This window comes from Hippichthys cyanospilos, chromosome 9 (assembly GCF_059441005.1).
Source record: "Hippichthys cyanospilos isolate Australia breed blue-spotted pipefish chromosome 9, RoL_Hcya_1.0, whole genome shotgun sequence".
Classification (NCBI taxonomy): domain Eukaryota; kingdom Metazoa; phylum Chordata; class Actinopteri; order Syngnathiformes; family Syngnathidae; genus Hippichthys; species Hippichthys cyanospilos.
The window spans coordinates 7,735,616-7,759,271 of NC_142377.1; the positions used below are offsets into that span (position 1 = coordinate 7,735,616).

General features: G+C 39.2%; 2 protein-coding genes across 3 annotated transcripts; one reads left to right on the forward strand and one right to left on the reverse strand.

The window, feature by feature from the left end:
• Positions 1 to 13,749: 13,749 nt before the first annotated feature.
• tada3l (transcriptional adaptor 3 (NGG1 homolog, yeast)-like) lies at positions 13,750 to 18,888 on the reverse strand. Of its 2 annotated transcripts, none has more exons than XM_088422928.1 (9): positions 18,678 to 18,888; positions 18,121 to 18,359; positions 17,620 to 17,867; positions 16,468 to 16,573; positions 16,254 to 16,389; positions 15,483 to 15,586; positions 15,246 to 15,352; positions 14,254 to 14,445; positions 13,750 to 14,192 (listed from the first exon to the last, which is right to left on the reverse strand). In XM_088422928.1, exons 2-9 carry the CDS (start codon positions 18,328 to 18,330, stop codon positions 14,000 to 14,002), a joined length of 1,296 nt encoding a protein of 431 aa, XP_088279054.1. In that variant the 5' UTR covers positions 18,331 to 18,359; positions 18,678 to 18,888; the 3' UTR covers positions 13,750 to 13,999. The 2 variants fall into 2 exon arrangements, with proteins under 2 accessions (XP_088279054.1, XP_088279055.1); XM_088422929.1 differs by lacking the exon at positions 18,678 to 18,888 and adding an exon at positions 18,565 to 18,633.
• A 262-nt stretch (positions 18,889 to 19,150) lies between these two features.
• arpc4l (actin related protein 2/3 complex, subunit 4, like) lies at positions 19,151 to 22,941 on the forward strand. The gene is made up of 6 exons (XM_088422930.1): positions 19,151 to 19,320; positions 19,777 to 19,895; positions 20,123 to 20,234; positions 21,013 to 21,108; positions 21,575 to 21,745; positions 22,475 to 22,941. The coding sequence occupies exons 1-6, from the start codon at positions 19,318 to 19,320 to the stop codon at positions 22,478 to 22,480; spliced, it is 507 nt and encodes a 168-aa protein (XP_088279056.1). The 5' UTR covers positions 19,151 to 19,317; the 3' UTR covers positions 22,481 to 22,941.
• The last annotated feature ends 715 nt before the right edge of the window (positions 22,942 to 23,656 follow it).

Genomic DNA, 23,656 nt, shown 5'->3' on the forward strand with positions numbered 1-23,656 from the left:
CGCCACGGCTGTGCTCTCTCTCACCCATTGATTTACTCAACTCTGGCTGTCATTTGTGTTTTTCTTTCCTTGACATTCCTGCCACTCGTTTCCACTTTGGTGAGCGTGTCGCTCTTTCTCCTCACGCTTCATTGCTTGCTCCCTCCACTCTCATCTCCTTTCCTTTTTCCCTTTCTCTTCTCTCGGCCGTCGAGAGGAGCCCGAACGGAGTTGACAGTGTGTCAGCTTGATAAAAAAAAAAAAAACAGGCTTGTGCAGGCCCCTGTAAATGCTGAGTCACCATGAGGTGGCCTCTTCTTCACATGTTGGTGTAAATAGGTTCCAGTCACATCTCACTCTCTGCACGCTTCTCGCTCGCGTGTGCAAGTCTGACGTCTTGGGATTCCTCACAAGTGTCATAAAAAAGGATTCCACTTGATCAGACCTGGCTTCTTTCCCGACTATGCAAATAAGCATCGTATGTGCGTGTTTTTGAAAACATCCAAATATCACGACAGCACGCAAGGCCTTACAAGGATAACAATCTCAAATTTGGATTGGCACTGCCTTACAGGAATTCATGTCGCAATGCAGGATGTTTATTTATGCAAGATTATAGTGTAGAAATAAACTGTACACAGTTGATATATATATAGATGTAGATATTGATATATAAAGTTTACACACCCATGTTGAAACTGTCATGTTTTCTTGGTGTAAAAAAAATAATACACAAAGTTTCATCATATGAATAGAATTTCATATGGCAGATTATGGGCATGAATATTTGGCATTTTATTGCATATAAGTACCTGCCGTTTTTACAAAAACCCGATGACCAATAATCGATTTAAGACTGCAGTCGACTTTTTAAAACCCTTGTGCAGTATTTGGACCATTTTTGGGTTATTTTCTTTCACGTTATTCTGGCAGTATTTTAGCCAAGGGATGGCACACTCTCAGTAGTGTGGTAACTAAGTGGTTGTGCTGTGTTGTCTCCATCTGGGTGAAATTTCAGTTCCCTAGTGTCTTCTTTCAGCATTTTCCCTTTGATGTGAAATGCCTTTGATGTAAAGATTGGACAAAACGCTGCACAAGGGTTACATTTTAATTTTCATCAAAGTTTATAAAGAGAGTCTGCTAAACTTGGGAAAAACACATTTTTGTTTTTGTTTGAATATGAAGATGAGTAAAATTTGAACATTTTTGTAATTTAGACATTTTAGAGAACAACTGTTACACGTGTGGTTGAAAGAATCAGTGAACCCTGATGTCACGTGGCTGCAGGTTCACAGAAATCAAGTATAATTTTATTTATTGTAGAAAACAATAAGGAGCTATTGTTTACGTTTTCATTGAACTTTTTAAGAGATGCTTACCCTGAGACCTTCTTGAATTTTTTGTTAGAATTTTACCACAAAGATGTATATTGTTCAATATTTATCAACTAACCCGAATCAGAAAGTAAATATGGGGTTCCAAATACTGATTATTGGTCTCTTTGACAGCTAATAATCAGCCCTGAATATAATATTGGTCTATCTTTCATAGATTATTTCAAAAATGGTTTTGAAAGTATTTCTCAAATATCGCAAAAGTTTGGTTTTTGAAGAGAGGTGTATAAACTTTTTATATCCATGTATGTTACATGACAGGAGAATTTTTGAAATTTTGATTCGGTCAAGAAGCTAAAAGACAAAGGACAGAACAAAAATACTGTATATCTCAATAGGATATGACATGGTAACATGCATTACTGCCACCTACAGACCTGGAATGAAACAACAACTTAATGACCCAGTTTATTATTTCTCCTCATTATGTTCCTGCCAGAGAGTCAGGAGATGTGGGTTTTAGTTTAGTCCTTTGTTGGAAAATATACGTGAGAAGTTTGGATGTTTTCCCAGGGTACCCATGCATGTTAGACTAATTGAACACTCTAAATTGCACACAGGTGTGTGAGTGTGTGGGCGTGAATGGCTGCAGTCTCGGGCGTACTCTCGGACTCTGTCATGTGGGATAGGCTCCAATTACCAAGCATCCAGATGAGGACGAGCTTTTCTCATTAGTACCATGAGTGTAGATATATTCTCCCGAGACGCAGTCTATTCATTTGTGTCCACTGTCGAGGCCATTTGTTTTTGGTCTATATTTTCGGGGGATATTCTATTGTGTCTGAGTGTGCTCAGAAGAGGACATCCTGGCTTTTCTAGTGAAGGGTCATACTTAACTTTTATGAGACAAAATGGACACCACAGTGAACGCAAATGCATACACATGCATTCACTTCCAACCAATTTAAAATAGATCTTTTACTTATGTCGTTTTTAATGGCAATGAGTGAGTTCACTTATTCACTGTCAGCCCAGTTAAAATGGATCTTTGAGGCTGGCGCAATCAGACTTTCAACTGCTGTGACACTAGGAGCACATATAAAAATATCTGATCCTGGAAAGTATCACGTCCAAGACATTTAGAGCCTCTCATGTCAAGAGTCACTCGCACACTGAGACCATTCTGATAACGCAGGCTGTCTGGAGACAGTCAATTCTGAATCAGAGTGAGAGATGGCTAATTGGTACAATCTGAGGAGCTATAGCAAAATGTGTCCAAAAGAATAAATGGTGAAATTTGTATCCAGTTAATCCGTACTTCTAATTAAAAAAATAATTAATAAATAAAACCCTCATCAGGTTGTATTTATTATGCGGCAAAGCAACAAAATAATATATTAGAGATATGCAAAAAATAAATATATTCACAAAAGGATCAATATTCTAATCTACTAAAATTCAGAATTAATATAAAATGTCTCAAAATCCATTTTAAAAAGTAAAAAAGATAAAACATATCGGTTTCCTTTCGACTTCCAAGTAACTACGCCGGATGTGCACTGGCAAAGCGAAAACAAGATAATTTCACATGCCAACCCCATGCTGTGAAGGCTGACTTCAAAGTAAAAACACAATGCCAATCAGACTGAGAAGAGACCATTGGTTTATCGAAAGCTGTCATCTCCTTGCCCACAGAAAGGCCTCATACAATACTTTGCTCAAACACGTGCAAGCGATTTATTCATTCAAATCATATTTAAGAAACAAAATAACACAAAAAGCTCTTAATACACGACCTTAAATATCCCTTTTTACTTCTGGCCCGTTCGATGAATGCGTCGAGAAAGATTGTGTGCATTATGCAATTCGGTTCGTGACACCTGAAACGTAGCACAAAAAGGGACCTTCCAGCTCACTGTAGCTGTTGCATACCAATTTTCTATCACTCAGCCAGTTATTCTTCATTGCATGTATGTATGTACGTATGCTTGCTGCCTATTTGGACATTGTTTACACGGCCATGCTCCCAAGTATATGTCAGTTTAAACATTTCTCAGAATTTTGGAAGATTTAACTGGGTGAGGTGATAAACCGTTACTAACGGTTGTGTGACACAGGTGGTGACATTTACAATTATGGATTTAAATGATGGATGAAATCTACCGATATGTTGGTCTTTGTCCGTCGTTTTGAAAATGTTTTTGCCATTCGAGGGTCCGTCGGTGAAACGTCGATCCGTGAGTACCGACGAACCTCCCACCTCTGAAAAATAGTGGGGTGGGGGGTGTTTGTTCCGTGCCATATTTCCTTATCTCAGCCTAGCATGCTTGCAGAACAGAGCGGGGCCTCCACCTCGACCTGAGAGGCAGCCAGCATTGTAGGGGGCAGAAAACAGAAGGAAGAGAGGAAAGGAAAAAGAGGGCAGGTGGGGGCTGTTGAAGGCAACAACAACAGCAGCAGCTGAGAAACAGAAAGACAAGCGAGGTGCTCCACCACTCTCGACAGCTGAGCTTCCGCTTTCTCAAGCGTTCACCACCACAAACCGTCAGCGCCACAAACACTAAATACATCCACTTCAGACATTTGACAATGGAGCGTTTCCACATGGATTCTATCAATTCCCTATTCCTCTTTCTGCCAGCCAGCTTTTCGAAGAGCAGAACGTGAAGTTCAAGCGCCTCCTTCGGTGCATTGTTTCTTTTTTTTAAGGCATGCAGAAGTCTGTGTGCTTGCCGATGGGCAGAACGGTGGGCAACAGGTGTGTAAAAAGAGGATGTTAAAAAGCGCACTCGATGCCCCTTGTGAACTTTATAACTGCTGGCAAAAGAGGACAGCTGTAAAAATGTCTTTTTTTTATTTTTTTGCTTCCACCAGTGCACTCCATGTGACCTGCTGAGACACTGGGGTCTACAGTAACCGGCACATGACCCGCCTATCACTTATGTCGTTATTTAATGAATGGTCGAGGGGGGTGGGGGGACGGGCTGTTATACTGACAACTGCACATTAGACGGAATGGCACAGAGCGTGGATATGGGGATGAAGCACATTAAGCAGTGATGGTGCAGCTGCTGTTTGTGTTCATGTGTCACGCAATAAAGTTCTTGAATGAAGAAACCACCTTTATGCTGACTAAAGCCTGATGATTAAAACAGATGGGATGGAGGGGGGGGTGTATTTTAAAATAACTAAATAGTTTAGATAATAAGCTTATTTGTGAGTTCCTGGAAAAAATCTTGTCAGCTCGGTAGTAAAAACTATAAAATATGGTCTAGCATGGTCCAAAGGGGAAGGGCGGTTCTGTAATTCAAACATTATCGACCGTGTTAAAATGAGCCAAGTAGCTTTCATTAAAAATGTGTTGCTAACTGCAATACTCAATCGAATGCCCCACAAGGCCAGCAACATAAAACAGGATGCTTCTTGTCAGTGTGGAAATAACAAAAACATACATCAAACTCCTAAAGAAGAAGTGGAACATGTTCATATCTTCCTGAGACCCAGACTATTCATATGTGTCCACCGTTGTGTCCATTTTGTCTCAGCACCACAGCAAAGTTAGTCACCTCCTTTCCAATCACTAGACATTATTTTCTCACCTGACGTTTCAGGAGGATATATACACAATGGGTACGCAACAACTATGGCGGATGATTTGTGATTTCTACTTTGTGATTGAAAAATTGGTCAGTCCAAGAGATACTAGTATTGATCACCAAGTACATTTAAATAAGGCCAGGTTAATATTTGTTCATATGACTGAAAAGTGTAAAAAGAGGATGTTAAAAAGCGCACTCTATGTCCCTTGAGAACTTTATAACTGCTGTCTGAAAGCAGACCAAATTGAAAAGCAATAACATTTTACTTGGTTTTGTGATACATTAATAACCAAACCAGAAAACTAATCATAAAAAATAAACATTTGAAAACGAATATTTTTTTTAAATGGCACTGTAGAAAATTAAAAAATATATATTTTTAAAAATCTGATTAAAAAATGAATAATAAATGGACAAAATACCCTGTAATTCCCCAAGTATAAGGCACACTTATGGGTGTGTGCTATAAATGGTAACTTCAAGATTTGATTTTTTTCTTTTTTATTTGACACCATTCGAGCAAGATTGATCAGTCAGCCACATACATCAATTTTTGACGCACAGATTTGCATTTTTTTATCGGTGGTATTCTTACAATAATTACCGTAGCGGGACGAGCTAGAGGGCGGACGTCAATCGTTTTTTTAGAGGCCAGTGCCTGTTGCAGCTAATTGCAGCTTGTGTTAGCTGAGGTTGTTATGGCATTATTTTCAATAAAAGAAGTGAGCAGACTGAACCAACACCCGAGTCCTTTCTTGTTCACACACAGGACTATTACTGAAACTGAGAGGCTCATGTAAAAGTTATGATGTCTCCAGCTGATTCAATTAAGAGTGCACCGGTTAGAGAACATGGAATGGTATTCAATTTGACTCCTTTTATTAATTGTGTTCTATTGAATATAAACACAATCATAAACTTGGTGGAACATGGATGTTGTGCAACTTTGGGTATTTATGGCAAAATTCACTCTAGCTGCGTTGTGAGGAAAAGGGAAAACAACTGCTTGGAGCGCAATCAACATTACACTGGCCGCTCACAAAGTGTCGAAATCTGAAAACCACTTCATTTATCCCTCAACAAATACATAACTTACAGATATATAATATTAAGAATTGACAAAGATGAGATTTATTCAGTTTTGCGACAAATGTTGCCAATATGTTGGTGTGTCTTGTACATGTTAACAAAGAAAATACTGGAATTTGAGCCGAAAATTAAGGGTGCGTCCTATACACGGGTACGTCCTATATTTGGGGAATTATCCATTAAGATAATTGTTTGTTGCAGTCCTAACCAGGATGCCAAATTTAGATTCGCTGGGCCACATAGAATGATCAGCAACTAATTATTGACTCAAATAATTGCGTGTGGCAGCACTAATTTTGACAAGAAGAAGTGTCTCTAAATGCCTCTCGGAATGACAAATATATTTTGAACAGAAAAAAAGCCACACTGGTTGGTGGACAAAAAAGTTAATGTCAGGTTCACATGGACCTGCAGGCAAAAAACAAAACAGAAAAAAAGAAACCAGCCAAAAAAGGGCCATCTCTGTCTATCTATGTACAGAAGATGGACAACGTCTTCCATCCTTGGATATTTTGGTCACATGTTCATTCAAATCTTCCTTCCTAATCTCTCGCACTTTATCTTGACTTTTCAGGCCTGGGGAAGCTCCCCCCATCACTCAATGCTCCCATCATTTCTTTTCTGAGGTTTTCTTCCGACCTCTCCTAATTTAGTATGTTCCACCGACCACTTATTTCCCGTCTCATGTGAAAAAAAAAACCCTCTCACTAAGCGCTCTGCCCTGTCTCACTCGTAAAAACATTGTAAGCCTGCATGCGTGTGAGAGAGTGTCTTTCCGTGCGCTGATATTCCCAGTTGTGGAGGGAGTGATCGGTGTGCGCTGAGGGTTGTCCACCCTGATTCACCAGCAGCTCTTTATAAGGAGAAGAGAAAAAAGGACCCTGCTTGTCTATATTTAGATGGACTTTATTGGGCCTCTTGTCTTCATCCCCCTCTCTTTTGGCGCTGGCGCTCTTGGAAATCTCTCAGCGTGTGGGCGGCCGGCCCTCCTCTCCATCGCGGCGAGGGGAGAGTGAGCCTAATAATGATGGCGATAATAACAGAGCGGAGGGAACAAAAAGAGAGGCAGGATGACAGAGAGGTAGTGGGTGGTGAGAGAAGTGTCTTTCCCTGTGTCTCCGTGAATGACTATTATCTACGATGTTGGACGAGTCCGTTTCTTTCGGATGCAGGGAGAATATCCTCCTCGTCATAATCAACATCATCGTTCCACTTTCTCTTAATCCAAAGAAATAGGACACCTTAAGCAACATTTACGTCCTATAGATCTGTGGTTCTCAAAGTGGGGTCCGCGGCTCGACTGCAAGAGTTCCAGGAAATTGTTTGCGTTCTTAAACCCCTTGTCTGGTGATTTTTCACGAGCCTGGCCTTATTATCTCCCAACTTGGGCTGAGTTTGAAAAGCTCATCAAAGCGTTAAATATATATTGACTTTCAACCCCTCATAATGTTCAGTGGCATCAGCGCTATCTATACACATATTTATATTTTGAAAATGACAGAAAGTGTTTGTGAGTTGCCCGAATGTGTGATTGAACATGATTTCAGGTTTTGTTTATGTGTTTAAGTTCATGTTTTTGTTCCCCTGCTTCCCTTGTGTTGGCCAATCAGCTCCCTGTCCCAATTGTGTTATGTCCAGGTGCTACTTGTTGTTTCGTCAGCTTTGAGTGTATTTAGTTTCATGTTTCCTTTCAATTCTTGTCGGGTCTTGGCGAAGTGTCACTGTCATTGTCTCTGCCAGTTCCTCGTCATCCTTGCAAGTGTTTTCTGTGTTTTGGTAGTAATTGTTTTGTTGGTTTCTTTGCATGCAGTTTCCTTCCTTGTTTGTTTTGGAGTGCACCTTGCCTCCGGCCTTCGTGCATTTGGGTCCGCATCTTCCACCGCCTTCTCCGATGCCACAACGTAACAGCAAACCAAAAGCTCGCTTGCATGTATTCACCACTGGAGTATCGAATTTGTTCTTCCTCTTCCCCAAGAGTGGTGCGGCGTCCACATGGACCCCTAGTGCGCCAAGGTGTCAGATCAACTCTGACCCTGTGGGTGCAGGTGAGGGGGTGGGTGTGCTGATTAACCTCTCCGGCCAATGGTAACGATGGGGTCCTCCAATCATCTGGCTTTCTTTTGCTTCCCCACGCAGCTATTGATTGTTATCTAGTCCATAAAACTGAAATCACAAGGCACCAACATACCTCGTCATCCCACACTGGAAAAAATTTGAGCTTGCAACATTTTGCATGATTCTTAGTCGAGAAGCAGGAAGAAGTTCTAGGCGTAAAGGTGTAGGTGTAAAGGTACAAGTGATCAGCATGAATTGCTTCTTAATGTGATCGTAATGTAATATGAATCGCTATGACAACTGTGTGATTGACATACACCAGGCCTAAAAAAATTGGATCGCAAACTGGACTAAAAAAAACGTGCACGTCGAGACGCGACCTACGAAAAAGTGGGACAAAACAGTGGGGCTGGCAAAATCCGTCAGGATTCAAGGCGGAAGGCTCAACACTGGCACATCTGATCACCCTCGTCATAGCCTCAGGAGACCCAGCCTATTTGCGTGTTTTTTTGTTTTGGGTCTATGTCTTTGACTCATTTCAGCTATCCCACTAAGCCCTAGTGTGCTCAGTAGAGGACATCTTGACCTTTCCAATGATGTCTTTGCTGAGACAAAATGAACACAAACGATTAAGCCGGGTCTCAGGAGGATATAATTGTATGGTGTCAAAGTTATAACCGCTCGTCTTAGGCCTACCACTATGATGTGGCTCATGATGAAAACGACTTTGACGCCCTCGCACTATACGAATTATTGTTCAATTAATGTCTCTGACAATAGAACTAAGATTGACTGTCGGCCATTGCAGAGTGAACTCCACTTCTCGGGTAAAGACAGTTGGGACAGGCTCCAGCTCACTCCAATGAGACGCTATATGGCCGCTCTAATGTATACGTTCCCAAAGATTACCTCTGCTAAGTGGTCTTGTGTCAATTGGAGCTTCTCGAAGAGCTTCGACCTCTGCGCTCCAAATGAACTGCCATGCCACTGACCCGCTGAGCACGCCCTCTCTCCTGCTGTCATTGCCTGGTGGTTGCAGAAGTCACACAGCGGTGCGACACCACCCCCAAAAAACAGAGGCAGACCCCAGGCCTTCTCAACACTAGGCTGAAAATGTTTTTTTCTCTTCATGATATACAACGGTGACACGTCTTTGTTTTCACTGCGCTGTTAACTGCCAGCAGCTTTGCTAGGTAGTCGGTAAGTGCTCAGTGCAAAATATGGTGACCTGATGGAGTCCATTAAGCGCATTCCCATGGCAACCGTATAAGGATAAAAGTGTTGGTCATTGTACCTACAGGAACTTAAAATGAAAAACAATATACGGTCGAGTTGGTCTCTGTCTTCACAGATTTGTTTTTCCGGGAAGACATTTTTTAGAGGCTTCTTGTGGCAATTTTCAATTGATCAATTCCCCACAAATAGCCGAGATCCAAAGTATAAATATTGTGTGTGAAAGGAAAAAAAAAAAAAACACACGCACACACACGTTCCTTTTCAGTTGACAAAATGAATTGTGTGGCGTGATTAACATTAGTTCTTGTCTTGTGTTATGTGCTTATGTTACTAGTAGATGAATAGGTGTCATATTTATGCTTAATTTAAATTGCATTAGAGAGAGCGAAAGAGAGAGAGAGAGAGAAAAGCTCACCTAATCATTGTAGAAGGATTTGCTTTGTTGTCAATCACAGCTCTGTAGAATGAGACTATCAACAAATCTCATGATATATATTTAAGGATACGGTAAAGGTAAAAAGTTAAAAATCATCAAATATCGATTCTTTTTGGTATTTAATCCTTCTTTAAACCAAAGTCGTAGTAAACCTCCGGTAAGGCTCATAAATGGGCCAGCAGGTTAGAGGCAAGATTTTAACTGGGGTCCTTCAGTGCTCAACCCAAAGAGGCAAAAACCAAATTTGCATAGGAAGCTTTCAAATCGAGGAGTCATCTACGAAAAACATCAACTGCCATGCAAATCATAAACAAATGCCATTCAAAACCACTGAAGGTAAAGGAGAAAGGAGGGGCGGAGTATTTCGATGGTCTCCCCTTGCCCTGTGGGTCATTTGTGTCTGTAAGGCCATCGAAGCTTTACCACAACAGCAGCAACAACAGTTTTACTGCAGGGCAAATCATGACATCAGAATAGTGGAAGCAAGCATTGCAGACAATCGCTCTCTGTGTCGGGAGGTGAATAGGCCAGGCCCGACCCTGACTGGACAGAGGCTCCTGTCAGTGGACATGTCGGCCGCGCGTACACAATCGCTATTCAGCAAGTGTGCTATTAGCTTGGAAATGGACATAGCATTGGGACAATGCATTGACAGTGATAACATGTTAAATCCCTTTCACTGTATGTATGCCTCTCTCGTGCTGGCGTGCGCTCATCCGTATGTATGAGTGAGCATGTTTATTTGTGAGGTTCTCTCTCTCCGTGTTCGGGAACGCAGAGGCGGAGGTGGAGTAGGAGCAAAGGCCCCAAAGAAAGAAACGATACAAAGCGCTACGCTGAACAGAAAGCCCCTGTCGACAAACGAAGAGATACAAGAAAGTAAGACGGTAACAGGAGGATTTCTTGTATTATTTATTTATTTTTGTTAATATTTTTAGGCGGATTTATCAGGTACAGTATTTTACTTGTGTGTTTTTTTTTTCCAGGCGAAATTTTACTTCCCTAACTGCCTGTGCGCATAGGCAAACATGATTTGTAACGTCATCACGCCAGCATATTTCAAGTTCAAATATTTTACCCTAGGCCCTCCTGTCCAAACAGCCATAAAGGTTTACAGGCTGTGACAGGGACAAGTGAAGAAGCTCACCTCGTGGCTGAATTTCACATGGGCAGAAGGAGAAGGCTGGGGCCTTGGGTTCCAGCCGAGACTGAAATGGAGAGCCTGACAGATCGCAGCACCTGCACTGCCAAAATGTACGCTTTAGAACAGCTCAATGTAATGAAGTGCAAATGGTGAATGAGTGAGTACATATGCTGTGTTGTGACACAATACAAAGCCCACCTGTCCTTCAGCTGAGGTCTCATAATGACAACAAAGGATCTGTGGGCCGCGCACGGTCTGCGGGGACTGTATACACGTCTGTGTATTTTGTCATTCATTCACCTGGGGAGAATTCAATAGGTTAGTATATTTAAAAAAGAGCTTTCATGCGGATGGGTTTGCGGCATGATCAATTTGCATAGAGGATGCTGGCCGAAACAGGAAGCGGGAATTGTTTGTTTGAGAGCAGAAGACAATGAGAACTAATGTTTATGTGTGCGTAAGCAATCAACCGTTTCCTTATGCAGCAAATTTTGGATTAATTGAATTTACAAGTCGCACTGCACTAGACGGTAGATAAGTACGGTGGATATGAAAAGTCCACACATCTCTGTTTAGATGGCAGGGTTGTTTTTTTGTTTTTTGTTTTGAATGAGATGAAATCAAAACAATTCATAGTACGCATTTTCTAATGTTAATGCGACCTATAAAATGTTCAGCTTCATTTAATTTTGTTTTTCTTTTTGATGAAAATCAGGGATGGAGTGCCCCCTGCAGATAGTGGAGGATACTCACTCCAAGTGAAGGCGTTCAAGTGTTTGGGTTCTCTGAAAGTTTTTTGAGCAAGTATTTTTAATAGCTTTTTTCTAAATATTCTCCTGAAACCCAGCCGATTAATTTTTGTCCGCAGTTGTGTCCACTTTGTCGCAGCAAGACATCCCATTCAAAACATGAGACATCATTAGAACGGCCAAGATGTCCTCAGCTGGGCACACTAGGACTTGCATAAACAAAAGATATAGATCAGGGATGTCAAACTCATTTTTGTGTATACTCATTGTAGTTATAGTATCCGTCAGAGGGCTGGAAACAATTTTAAGTGTTTGTCACACACGTACCTACCTAGTTTTGAAATCAGAGGTCAGTAAAAACTGTTCAAAACCGAATTGGGAATGATTTTTTATCTTTTTTTAAAGACAACTTGCACGTTTGGTATTTAAGCCAGAAACTTAAAAATCCAGGGATCCACGGCTTTCACTTATTGTGAGTGTTTTTGGGAACGTAACCCCAGCAATAAACGAGGGAACACGATATACAAGCTTAGGACAATATACACGGGTTACGACGGTATAGAACCTACGTTATTCTATTTCCAAGTTTCTCAAACACTTTTAACTTTAACTGACATGACTATATTTTTGCGTTGAATCGTCAGTGTTGACGAAATTACGCAGGTAACGTAATTCCGTTGTAAATCGAAAAAAACCGTCGATTGTATTGTACAAGGACCACTTGTTCGTTTTAACAAGGCTTGAGCGCCATCTAGTGAAATTTAAGAAACCATGTATCTTTTCATTTATATCACCGGATACTTTGGACCAGGGTCCCCAAATCCAACTCCACTCGTTGATATTCACTTGTCACTACTATCCTGTACGTTTTAGATGTTTCCCGTCTGCAATGCACCTGATACATATGATTGGCTCATCGCCACTCGCCTGATGGTCATTTCAATCACGTGTGTTGGCCGGGGTTATTTTTTTAAATAAAACAGATAAACGCTTAATTTATATGTGACATTTTTCTACCACTGTTTCACTTTTTCATTGACTAAGGAAATTCTCTTTTTCCAAAAAGAAACCCGGGTTCTTTCCACTCATTCCGCAGATTGTTGCCAAGCAGGAATTTGTGGTCACGGGACCAGTACGGCCGGTTATAAATCGAAGTGACGTTGAAGTTTCCACAAAAAATAGAGAACTTTTCGTTGTTGGTAAAGCTTTCATTTACGACAGTCAAATTCCCAAAATGATTGACACTTCATCAATATTAAATTACTAAAGTTAGTGTTCATAGTAAAAGGATAGTCCACTTTTTTTTGCTATTTTTAACTGTATAAAAAGTTATTTGTATGTAATTAATTGGATAATTAAAGACATTTAGAAGAATATTTAATTCTTAAAAAACACACTAGCTGTCTACTGAAAATGAGACGTGCCGAAGGCTCAAAAAATAACCAATCACAGCTCAGTTTGTGACCTTCACGTGACGCAACAGATGAGCCGTGATTGGTCGTTGCCAAAACAACCTTACACAAAGGTGGTATTTTATAAGGTTGTCAGAAAATCTTTTTGTATTATTAACCGTACATGAAAAATAATTATAAATAAAAATATTAACTTTTTACTGTTGTTGTGAATGGCTAAATAAGTGGGGTATGCATTTAAGCAAATGTTATCTGTCAACTGTTGAAAGGTAATATATAACCTGAATAAGATCATGTTTAAGTCACTTTTGAAAAAGAACTGTCTGTATGTGTTTGCATCTGTGCATCATATATATATATATATATATATATATATATATATATATATATATATATATATATATATATATATATATGTTATGATCTTATTTATATTTTAATGCTTATCAATGCTGAAATCCAATAAGAGGGGCATGACATGTTTCGCCATTGTGATAACAATATCTATATTAGTATATTAGTATATAGAATACAATGAGTAGGACTAGATAAGTTTTGTACTTCTTCCTTTTGAACATATAAACCAATTTTTTGTTCTCAAATGTTATGTGTTCCGTAAAATTAAAAAAATAAAATAAAAAAAAAGCTGTGATGCAGGTAACGTTTTCTTTTCAAACATGAATAATAATAATGATAATAATAAATTTGAACCTCCCTTACAACAACAACCTTTATTTGGTCAATATTTATACAAACACTGATCTGGATTTTTATATCACAACAGACAAAAAAGGCCATAGAAAAACGTATCATCCTGACAGCTAGAACAAAATAAGACAAAAGCGAAATGGATATCACTGAAAAATTACAGAATTTCCCTCTTGCCTCAAATGTGGGGTTTGAAGTTGCACATGCAGCAGTGTGTGACTGTAGTCCAAAAAAATTTTGCAATCATGTTTCCTTCCTTCAGCCATCCAATAATTTCAGAATGCTTTCTCGTTCCTTCAGAGCTTTCCATGCTTGGTCTTTCTCCTTCTTGGTCGGAGTGCGCTTCTTCTGTCTGGCCGCCATGATTCGGCGAAATGCCTCCATGACCTCGTTGTCACACACCCTGACTCTCTGCCTCAACTCCTGCTTGCGCATCTCCTCTTTGGCCAACCTGAGAAGCGCAAACGCATGTTAGGCGACTTGCGGGACCTGGTGCCGGGGGGGGGGCTCACCTTAACAGTTCCTGTTTGCGGGTTTTGTTGTGAGCAATCAGGGCTTTGAGCTCGGCTTGGCGTTTCTGGAGCTCAACTAGCACCTCGTCCTCACAGTCTCCGCCCAGACCGGGTCGCTCCTCAGAGTCCAGGAGGCCCTGGGCGACCAGTTCCTCTTTGATTCGAGCCTCCAGGGAACGTGTGTGAGGAGCGCTATAATGCCAAAGTCAAGGTGATTCAATGCTTCACGATTTTCGGACAGAATCTTGTCATCTATGCGCGGATTTTCATGTGTTTTTTTTTTTTCCTGTCAGGGCTCCGTTCAAACAGCAGAGCTTAATGCTCAATTCCTATTTTTTTTTGTTTGGTTGTCCACATTTCCAAATAAATGGGATCAGTATGTGACCAGTGTGTGAAGTCTCAACGGCCCGATGTCCTGCGTGCACATTGAGGACACCGTAATGTCACACAGTGGCGTCCTTAACGTTCGTACTCACTAAAGTACCACAATAGATGGCCAAATAGGTACTCCATGATTGGCTTAGCCTGGACTCCCATAATGCAAAAGTCTTCTAGTCAAAGTACTTTAATTATGACATCATAAATTTTGCTATTTTAATCTCATATATATATATATATATATATATATATATATATATATATATATATATAAAGAGGCTGCAGGTTCGTTGGCTGTTTAGACTGAAGTCGCATGACAAACAATCGAACATGGATCACATTCAAGACTTTCCAAGAATTGCGTTTGAAAAAAATTTGATGCGTCATTCACGCTGCCATTAAAAGATCAGATACAGGTTGCATTGGGGCAAATAAAATCAGATTTGGGTCACTTTAGGCTGCAGTGTGAACCTGGCCTTATTTTATTATATACCGTATATCCCAAATATAGAACACACCTGTGTATAAGATGCACCTTTGGGAAAAAAAATGTGTCTTATCTTAGGGGAATTGCAGGAATTTCAGTTAGTTTTTCTCAGCTCTCTCAGACCTACCTAAAAGATTTCCCTTGGCTTCGAGGAGATGTCCCAGCTCCATCGTTAGCATCCTTCCCTGAAATGTCCGGGATAGGAGAATCCTCCATGGGAGATATAATATTCTCCTAAATGCAAAAGAGAAGACATCGTTTTAGCTTATGATACTCAAGCGTGAATTTCATCGTTAAAAACTATGCAAAATTTATAACGCATTCTGTGTAAGCGTGTCTTTAAAATCGTCACGTTGCAAGGTACCTCCACGAGAGCTTGCAGGAGACGTTGAGTGAGCGGGCCGAAGGGACAGCCGTCTTCCGGGGTCTCGTGCTGGGACTCGGACTTCTTCAGCAACGAGTCCACATCTCGTAAAACATCAGCCGAGCGCACAAAACCCCCATGACAATTTTAGACCATTTTAAATCTTGAGCTGTTTTTGGATCATTTTGGGGTCTCTTTGTTCCACATCATTCTTATAGTATTTTATCAAATGGATGACACATATAAAAAGGTGGTCGTGCCATTTTGAACTTTGACATATTGTTGGGTAAAATTTCAGTTACCTAAAGCCAACTTTCAATGCTTTTCCTTTTGATGTGGAATGCCTTTGATGTAAAAATCAAAGGATGGGACAAAATACTTATACGATTAATCGATTACATAATAATTATCAATTGATTTGTTTATTGATTCGTTGTTGATCAATTACTCTTTGCACCTCGACTTGAAATACACCAATAGGTGACCATTATGCTACTGCAAGTGCTCAAGCGACACAAACAAACCCTGATTTAAAAAAGTACCTTTTACTTAACAATAGCAAAAGCATTGACAATTGATTAAATGTGGCTTAAAAGCATGTTGAGCATTAAATAAGGAAAACTTTTTTTTATTTTGCCAGTAGCCAATGGAATAATGTGGAAGTTACCCTCATTTAAATCAGTTAGAGGAAAGAGTCATCCCAATTTAGGTAAAAAAATCTTCTCACTGGACACAAACAAACAGGAATGATGGCGTGGATAATTGTGTCACCTTTTGCATCGAGCTCAGACAGCGGACCACCCAAGAGGCTCTTCTTCTTGTCGTTGGCCCGAGCTCCTTCTCTTTGTTCCTCCAGTAGATCCTCCTGAGCCCATCGCTGTGAGTAGTGTTTGCCTAATGCAGGGATCTTCCATTCACACAGACAATGTCAAATTCAACGCACTGCTGTTGAGCTAAAACAGAGTTTGCGGCATAAACAGCTTACTTTAAAGTACTCTGCTTCGTCATCTGGTGGTTTCAAAAGTTCCTCCAGCAAACGGATCTCCTCATGTGTTATGTCGGCACAGTACGGCTCCACAGAAGCCCAGAATCTGAAAAGATTAAAACAATGCAAACTGAGGGCCACTACAAATATAATTGATTCACAGTGCATTAAAAAAAATAAAATACAAATCTTTCAAATTGAGAAGCCCCGGGAAATGTTCAGGTCATACATCCATACGACAAATAATTCTCAAATTGATTTACGAGACGAAATTTACTGGTTTGCCAAATGTAAGCTAAAAAGATAGAGATGTTGGTACCATTTTTTTTTCCAGACCAACATCTGTATCACTACTCAACTCTTGAGTAGTCATAGATACCGATACCACCAATTCTTTTGATACTTAAGCCCTGTCGCTCAAAAATTGGCAAGTTTAAAAAAAAGACAAGTATTTCAATATACAATTTTCCACAAAATTTTTAAAGAGTAATGGCCATTTTCTATTTTTCTAATTAGTATTTTTTCTGTGATCATAAAACTTCTTCAAGACACTAGTACCTGCTGCCACCAGTACTGATACCTTGAAGTATGGCCAGGTATCTATCCAATACTAATACTTGGTATTGTTAATCACCCATCCCTATTAAAAATACACCAAAATTACCAAAATTAAATATGTTCCGTAGAGTGAACCTATAAGATCAAGTGAGTGGGACTGGGTGAGTACCAACCAAGTATTGGTATTGGTATTGGGCCGATACCTCCCCTTATTTCAATGTATCGGTACTTGGGGTGGCAGCCGATACTACTCTTGGAACAATTATACAATCACAAATTAGAAATGAAAAATTTGAGGAATACAAAATTGCCAGTAATTGAATGAGTTTTTAAGAAAAAAACAACAACATTGGAACAAGTGGGTCTTTCTTTAAAATCATGTCAAATTTGGGGCAAATTTTGAGTATCAAAAGTAAAAGTGGTATCGGTATCTGTAACAAGTTGAGTACCCGTACTGGTATAGAAAAAAACAAGTGGTTATCAAACATCTCGAGTATGTAGTATCATACTTTTAAAAGAACTAATAAAACATTTTCCACAATATTTAAAATTGTTGAGATGTTCCTGCATAACACAGTGAGGATTGTCGCTGACCTGTTGGGAACATCGTTTTTAGGTGTTCGAGGAATGTCTTGAGGATCATCTGTAAATTCGTATTCTTGGACTTTAGGTTGCAGATTTTTAGATTTAGGTCTGCCAGGCCCTGGTCCTGGCCCATGACTACTTTTTCCATCTAATTTCTGCTTCTTCGGCTTGTGGCGTGATGAGGCTGCAGGGTCTGGATCTTTTCCCATCTTTAGAAAGCGCTTGTCTCCCTTTTTGTCCTGCCAGTCTGTGAGGATCTTCAACATAAATAATATCAGTCATGATGTTAATCACCAAAACCTGGGTTGGACTGTACGGAATTGGACAGGACGGATAGATGGGAAATATGGATGGATAAATGGATGGAAATGTAGATGGATGGATGATGGATGGACAGACGTACGGACGGACGGAGCTTTAGATGGCTTGATGGATGGAGATCGGAATGTGGACTGGGGTGGATGGAGATTGGGATGGGGACTGAGACGGATGGACGGATGCACTACTTACCTGTCTCTGCTCCTCCAGAGCTCTGAGGCGACGGTTGGCCGAGGACAGGAGAGTCTCCAACTCCAGCTGCAAAGTGTCCAGCTCCTCGATGCCAATCCCATCGTCCTCGGAGCGCCCCAGCACGGCCGTGTAGCGAGGACACACCTTGACGTGCTCCACAGGCTTGAAGTCATAGTACTTCAATGGGGGACAGTCCTTCAGCTCACTCATGATGCCAGGCCTGATTGCTTCAGGGTACACTGAAGCACAGCAGAAAAAAACATAGATGAGGGCTGTTTAAATTTTCTCCAACATGTTTTGTTTACAATCAATGGTAGTTGAGCAATATTCGTTTATTGCCTTCACACTTTGTCTAAACAGTTTTGGTTCATACATTGCTAACCAGAAGGGCCAAGACCACGAGCATAGGCGCTTAAAATATATTTTCAAAAATTATAACTATACCTGCACGGTAACATGTACAAACTTTATGCAGTGACGTTATATAAATACTTGCGATATAAAAACGGGAGTGAAAAGAATAATATGTTAGTGAATTTATAGTCAACGATGCTTACCGTCAGCGAATGGCGTCCATGATGGGAAACTCCATTAACTGACGAGGGGTGTAAAACTTTTTAATTCACTAAAATTAGGATACGGTCACAAAATTTCAGGTGGTACTCAAAACGATAATAAATCAGCAACACCGGTACCGAAATAAACTGATAGAGTCCTGGCCAGTTTTCCAACAAACCACTGTAAAAAAAAACATCACGACTGCATACCAATGGTAGCGTCGGATTAAACCATATTGTGTTGAAGTATGGTTAAAGAATATACACATTTCTTTCCCGTCCCGTTGAATTTAGACAATTTAATTCATTGCTATTATTGTTAAAACTCGAATTAAGAGTCATTTATTCCAATAGTCTTTCCCCAAATGAAAAACACATCGACCATTAAACAATCGTCCCCTATTCATAGAGCCTAATGGACTCGTCGTAAAGACGTTGTTTGTTTTAAACATAGGTATGCCCAAAACCGGGCGGAGTAAAGAGGGTTTGTTGTAGAATTGCAGATCGTGTAAAGAAAATCACTTCCTCATACAAAATAAAATTTAAACCAAGCGCACCCTTACATTTCTGGAGTATGTAGGGTTTACGGAAACCCAGTATCAGGCGTGGCTTCGGAACTTCCGTCTTTTACTGTGCAGAAATGGTAAATCTTCTCGTCAATTGTAATACAATCAAATTAATTTATAATCTCGCATTATTTGGCAGCGTCGGACTACATCAATAGTTAAAGTGCTATTTTAGGTTTTTTTTTTAATTAAATCGGAGGTTCGCTAATAAATTAACGGGGGTTGCCATAGATGGTATTTTTCCTTTTCAAAAATCAGTTCCCCCTATTTTGTCTCTGTTAATACTGTGCTTATTTTTAATCGCCAGGAGGCAAAATATAGATCATCGTGCTATTAATCATTGGGATTGCGAATAAAATTATGAATTGAATTTAAATGTTTATTATTGGGATGATCCCAGTCTCTGTTAATCGCTCTCTCTTCGTTTGACCATCGTCTTGCTTTTTAAACCTGTCACGATCCTGATGTTGTATGACTGTCATTCTCTTTTGAAAAAGCATGTAGATTGTAATTTTTTTCCGAATTGTCCTTAGACAGCGACTCTACGCCCCTACTTAAACGCTGTGAGGGCCACCCTGCAGGCGGCCCTGTGTCTGGAGAACTTCTCCTCTCAGGTGGTGGAACGTCACAACAAGCCCGAAGTGGAGGTCAGGTATGTCGCTGGTTTGCAGAGCATTGCTACGTGCACACAAGTTTGAACGTGTGCAAACTCGCACAACAATCTTGGGGGGTGGAAAAAATCAGGAAGAACATGCAAACTGAAACTGCACTGGCTTTCTGCAGCCATTCTGCAACCATTGCAGCCATTCTGCAGCCATCTTTTTTTTCTTTTAAATTTGTGAGACTTTTCATTCATATGTTTTTCCTCCATGCTTACAGGAGCAGTAAGGAGCTACTGCTTCAGCCTGTTGTGATCAGTCGCAATGACAAGGAAAAGGTTCTTATTGAGGGATCCATCAACTCTGTCAGAGTCAGCATTGCTGTCAAACAGGTCATTTGATTTTTTTGTCTTTTAAAATTACAATAATTTTAAAAACAGGGCTCCCAGGTGTTTTTTAAAACGTTTTAAAAAGTCAGGGCACTTAAGAAGGTATTTGAGATTGTAACTGGATTCATGCAGGTATCGGCTAATCCAAATGAATGCTTTTAAAGCTGTGACAGCACAAGTATATTTTTCTTTTCAAATGAAGAGCAAGTTAATTGGAACATGAAACAACTTATTTCAAAATTGTATTAAAACTGTGACAGCAGAAGTGTAATTCCCCTTTTCAAATGAAGAGCAACATGAAGCAACATATTTTAAAGTTGTGTTAGAGTGACTCCTTCCCCAAAAAAACGTATGCCTTTAATTTGAATGGATATCAGCCATTCGGTTGTAGCAGAGAACTAGAAATTAGATGGCTAGATATGTGCCATTAATGTCTTGCAATTATAAGTATGATTACTGTGTTACTATAATCAGAGTTGTCTTTAAAATTGTCGTTTTTTTCAGGAATGTATGCACAAAAGTATAGTAGTATTTGGTAATTGTATCAATGCCTACTCAAAAAGTGAGGACTTGTACTGCTATCAGACTGAAGAAAAAAATTCAACATGTCTTCCAAAATAATTAACTTAGTTCATCGATTACAACAAACTGGTATTCATAGCTATAATGTACACAGACAGAAAAAAATATGTATTTCTTTGCCTTCTATAGGATTTACTATAGTTTTGTTTCCCTGTATATTGTAAAATCTAAAACCATGTGTGTCTTATCTCCACTTCAGGCTGACGAAATTGAGAAAATCCTTTGCCACAAATTCATGCGCTTTATGATGATGAGGGCTGAGAACTTCTTCATTCTGAGAAGGAAACCAGTTGAGGTAAGAAACAGGATGAGGATTGCCCAGTTGCACCGTATGATGATTAACTCCTTGACTGCCAGCTCGTGATGAGAATATGAAGCTTCATGAAGCACTTGGCATTTGTTTTAACTGCACTAGACGGTCCTCTTGGTTTAAAGATAAATGCTAGTGCAGTGGAAATGTAGTAAACTTGCCTCTTTTAATAGAGTGCAACCCAGAAGAATAAAAATAAATTCACAAGCGCTTCATGAAGCTTCATTTGGACATCACTACTGCGATTCATTTAAATAATAACTCATTAGTCAATTTTAAGCACTCTGAGTTCCTGTTGATGTTCTTTCACATCAATGGCACTGTAGTCTTAAGAGAATATACAGTAGTATCATTTTACAATAGCGTAATACGTTTTATGAGTTAAAGAATGTAAGAAATAATTTCCAGTCTGATGAGTGATGTTATTGACTGTCAAAATGTTTTCTTTCAGGGATATGATATTAGCTTCTTGATCACCAACTTCCACACGGAGCAAATGTACAAACACAAGCTGGTGGACTTTGTCATCCATTTCATGGAGGAGATCGACAAGGAAATTAGCGAGATGAAGCTGTCTGTTAATGCCAGAGCCCGTATTGTCGCAGAGGAGTTCCTCAAGAATGTAAGAGATGAGTAGAATGTTGTGTTGGCCAAATGAAGCTTCATGAAGCACTTGTGATATTTTTTTGACTCTTAGATGGCATAAACAGGCCGTCACTGCAATAAAATTTATCTTTAAGCCAAGAACACTAAAAAAAAAATCAACAGTGCTTCATGAAGCTTCATGAAGCACTGTTGATTTTTTTTAAGTCCACTAGATGATAGTGCTATTAAAGATCAATTCTAAAGCTGTAGAAATGCATCAGATTTCCACTCTTTCTCCTTTGAACCACGAATGCCATCTAGAAGTCAAAAATCATCACAAGTGCTTCATGAAGTTTCATGTACCACAAATGCCATCGAGAAGAGTAAAAAAAATATCTCAAGTGCTCCATACATTTCCACAGCACTAGAATTTATATTTAAACCAAGAGCACCATCTAGTGGAGTAAATAAACAAAAAAACAAGTGCATCATGAAGCTTCTTTACCCTTTCACTATTATATTGCCTTTCTATGTGTTGAATACCGGTAGTCACTTGGTGTTCACTGTTGGGGTTTTTCCTTGACTCATTCACTGCCAGACAAGTTAAAATGTTGTTGACAATCATCTTTTGGTCTTTGACATCTAAAGCCTTCAATGGCCCCAGTTAAAACGCATCTTTCACGTCTATAGCCGTCATTGGGAGTGAATGAGTTGAAAAACAGAAATTAGTAACCTGAGCTAATTTTGACTTTTTTTTTCTCCACAGTTCTGATGACGCCCACTGTCTTAACAGTCAGTCGTAAGAAAACTTTGGGTGTAAACAATCAAAAGCCGGTGAGAGAGAGGAGCATCACCCACCCGTCGTTGACACCTGGTGGCTTTTTCTAATTACTCATGTCTGTACTCATTGATATCAGCGACTGTATATAAAGAAATACTTAGCAGTTTCAATTTTCTACCACTTAGAAGAAATGACCAAACAAACAAAGGCGGGTCCTTAAAAGTATTAAACACGCTGGTGTCCTTGAATACAGAAACTCTGGGTGTATTAAACACGCTGGTTTCCTTGAATACAGAAATTCTGGGTGTGTTCAAATGCAATTAAGTAGTTAGGTGTTCAGTGTATGTCAGTCCGTCTGTCATGTTATTCATTTTGTCTTCACATACGCTTTCGGAAAAGTAAGAATTAAGTCTCACCAAACTGTTGTATAAAATAAAGCGCCACTGTTTATACCTTGTGGCTTGTTATGTATCCATCCATGATCTACTGATTTTATATATATATATATATATATATATATATATATATATATATATATATATATATATATATATATATATATATATATATATATATTGCGTGTATTAAGAATTAAGTAAATAATTAAGTAATCAATTACTTTAGGTCATAAAAGTACTACAGTAAAGGGAATGAAGTAATGATTACTTTTGGTACTAATGTATGAAGTAATTTCTGTAATCATTAGTTACCCAAATTATCTGATTACTTTAGTACTTGACTTATTTAATACGAGCCATATTAGAGACTTTTTTTTTTACTATATTGGGTGTATTAAGAATTAAGTAAATAATTAAGTAATCAATTACTTTAGATCATAAAAGTACGACAGTAAAGGGAATGAAATAATGATTACTTTTGGAACTCATGTATAAAGTAATTTCTTTAATACTTAGTTATCTAAATTATCTGATTACTTTAGTACTAGACTTATTTAATACTAGCCATATTAGAAACTTTTTTTTTTTTTAAAGAAATGAATAATAACCTGGATTTCAATGTCTGGACTGAAAAAAAACAAGTCTTTGAAAAGGGAATAGTTAATAGAAATAGTCCACTTGGAATATATCGGCATTTTCATAAGATATTTTGTCCATCAATGATTAAATCATCCATGTCATAATAATGCCTTTAAAAACATTTTTTGCC

What these genes read in the sequence shown, in the direction of transcription:
- tada3l (XM_088422928.1), bottom strand. Translation starts at nt 18,330, where the DNA reads ATGAGTGAGCTGAAGGACTGTCCCCCATTGAAGTACTATGACTTCAAG. An exon ending in AAAAACGATGTTCCCAACAG is followed by an intron (nt 16,574 to 17,619) that starts GTCAGCGACAAT and finishes TAATCTTTTCAG; the next exon opens with ATTCTGGGCTTCTGTGGAGC. An exon ending in AGCCAAGGGAAATCTTTTAG is followed by an intron (nt 14,446 to 15,245) that starts GTAGGTCTGAGA and finishes TTGGCATTATAG; the next exon opens with CGCTCCTCACACACGTTCCC.
- arpc4l (XM_088422930.1), top strand. An exon ending in AAGCCCGAAGTGGAGGTCAG is followed by an intron (nt 19,896 to 20,122) that starts GTATGTCGCTGG and finishes CCATGCTTACAG; the next exon opens with GAGCAGTAAGGAGCTACTGC. An exon ending in TCAGCATTGCTGTCAAACAG is followed by an intron (nt 20,235 to 21,012) that starts GTCATTTGATTT and finishes TCTCCACTTCAG; the next exon opens with GCTGACGAAATTGAGAAAAT.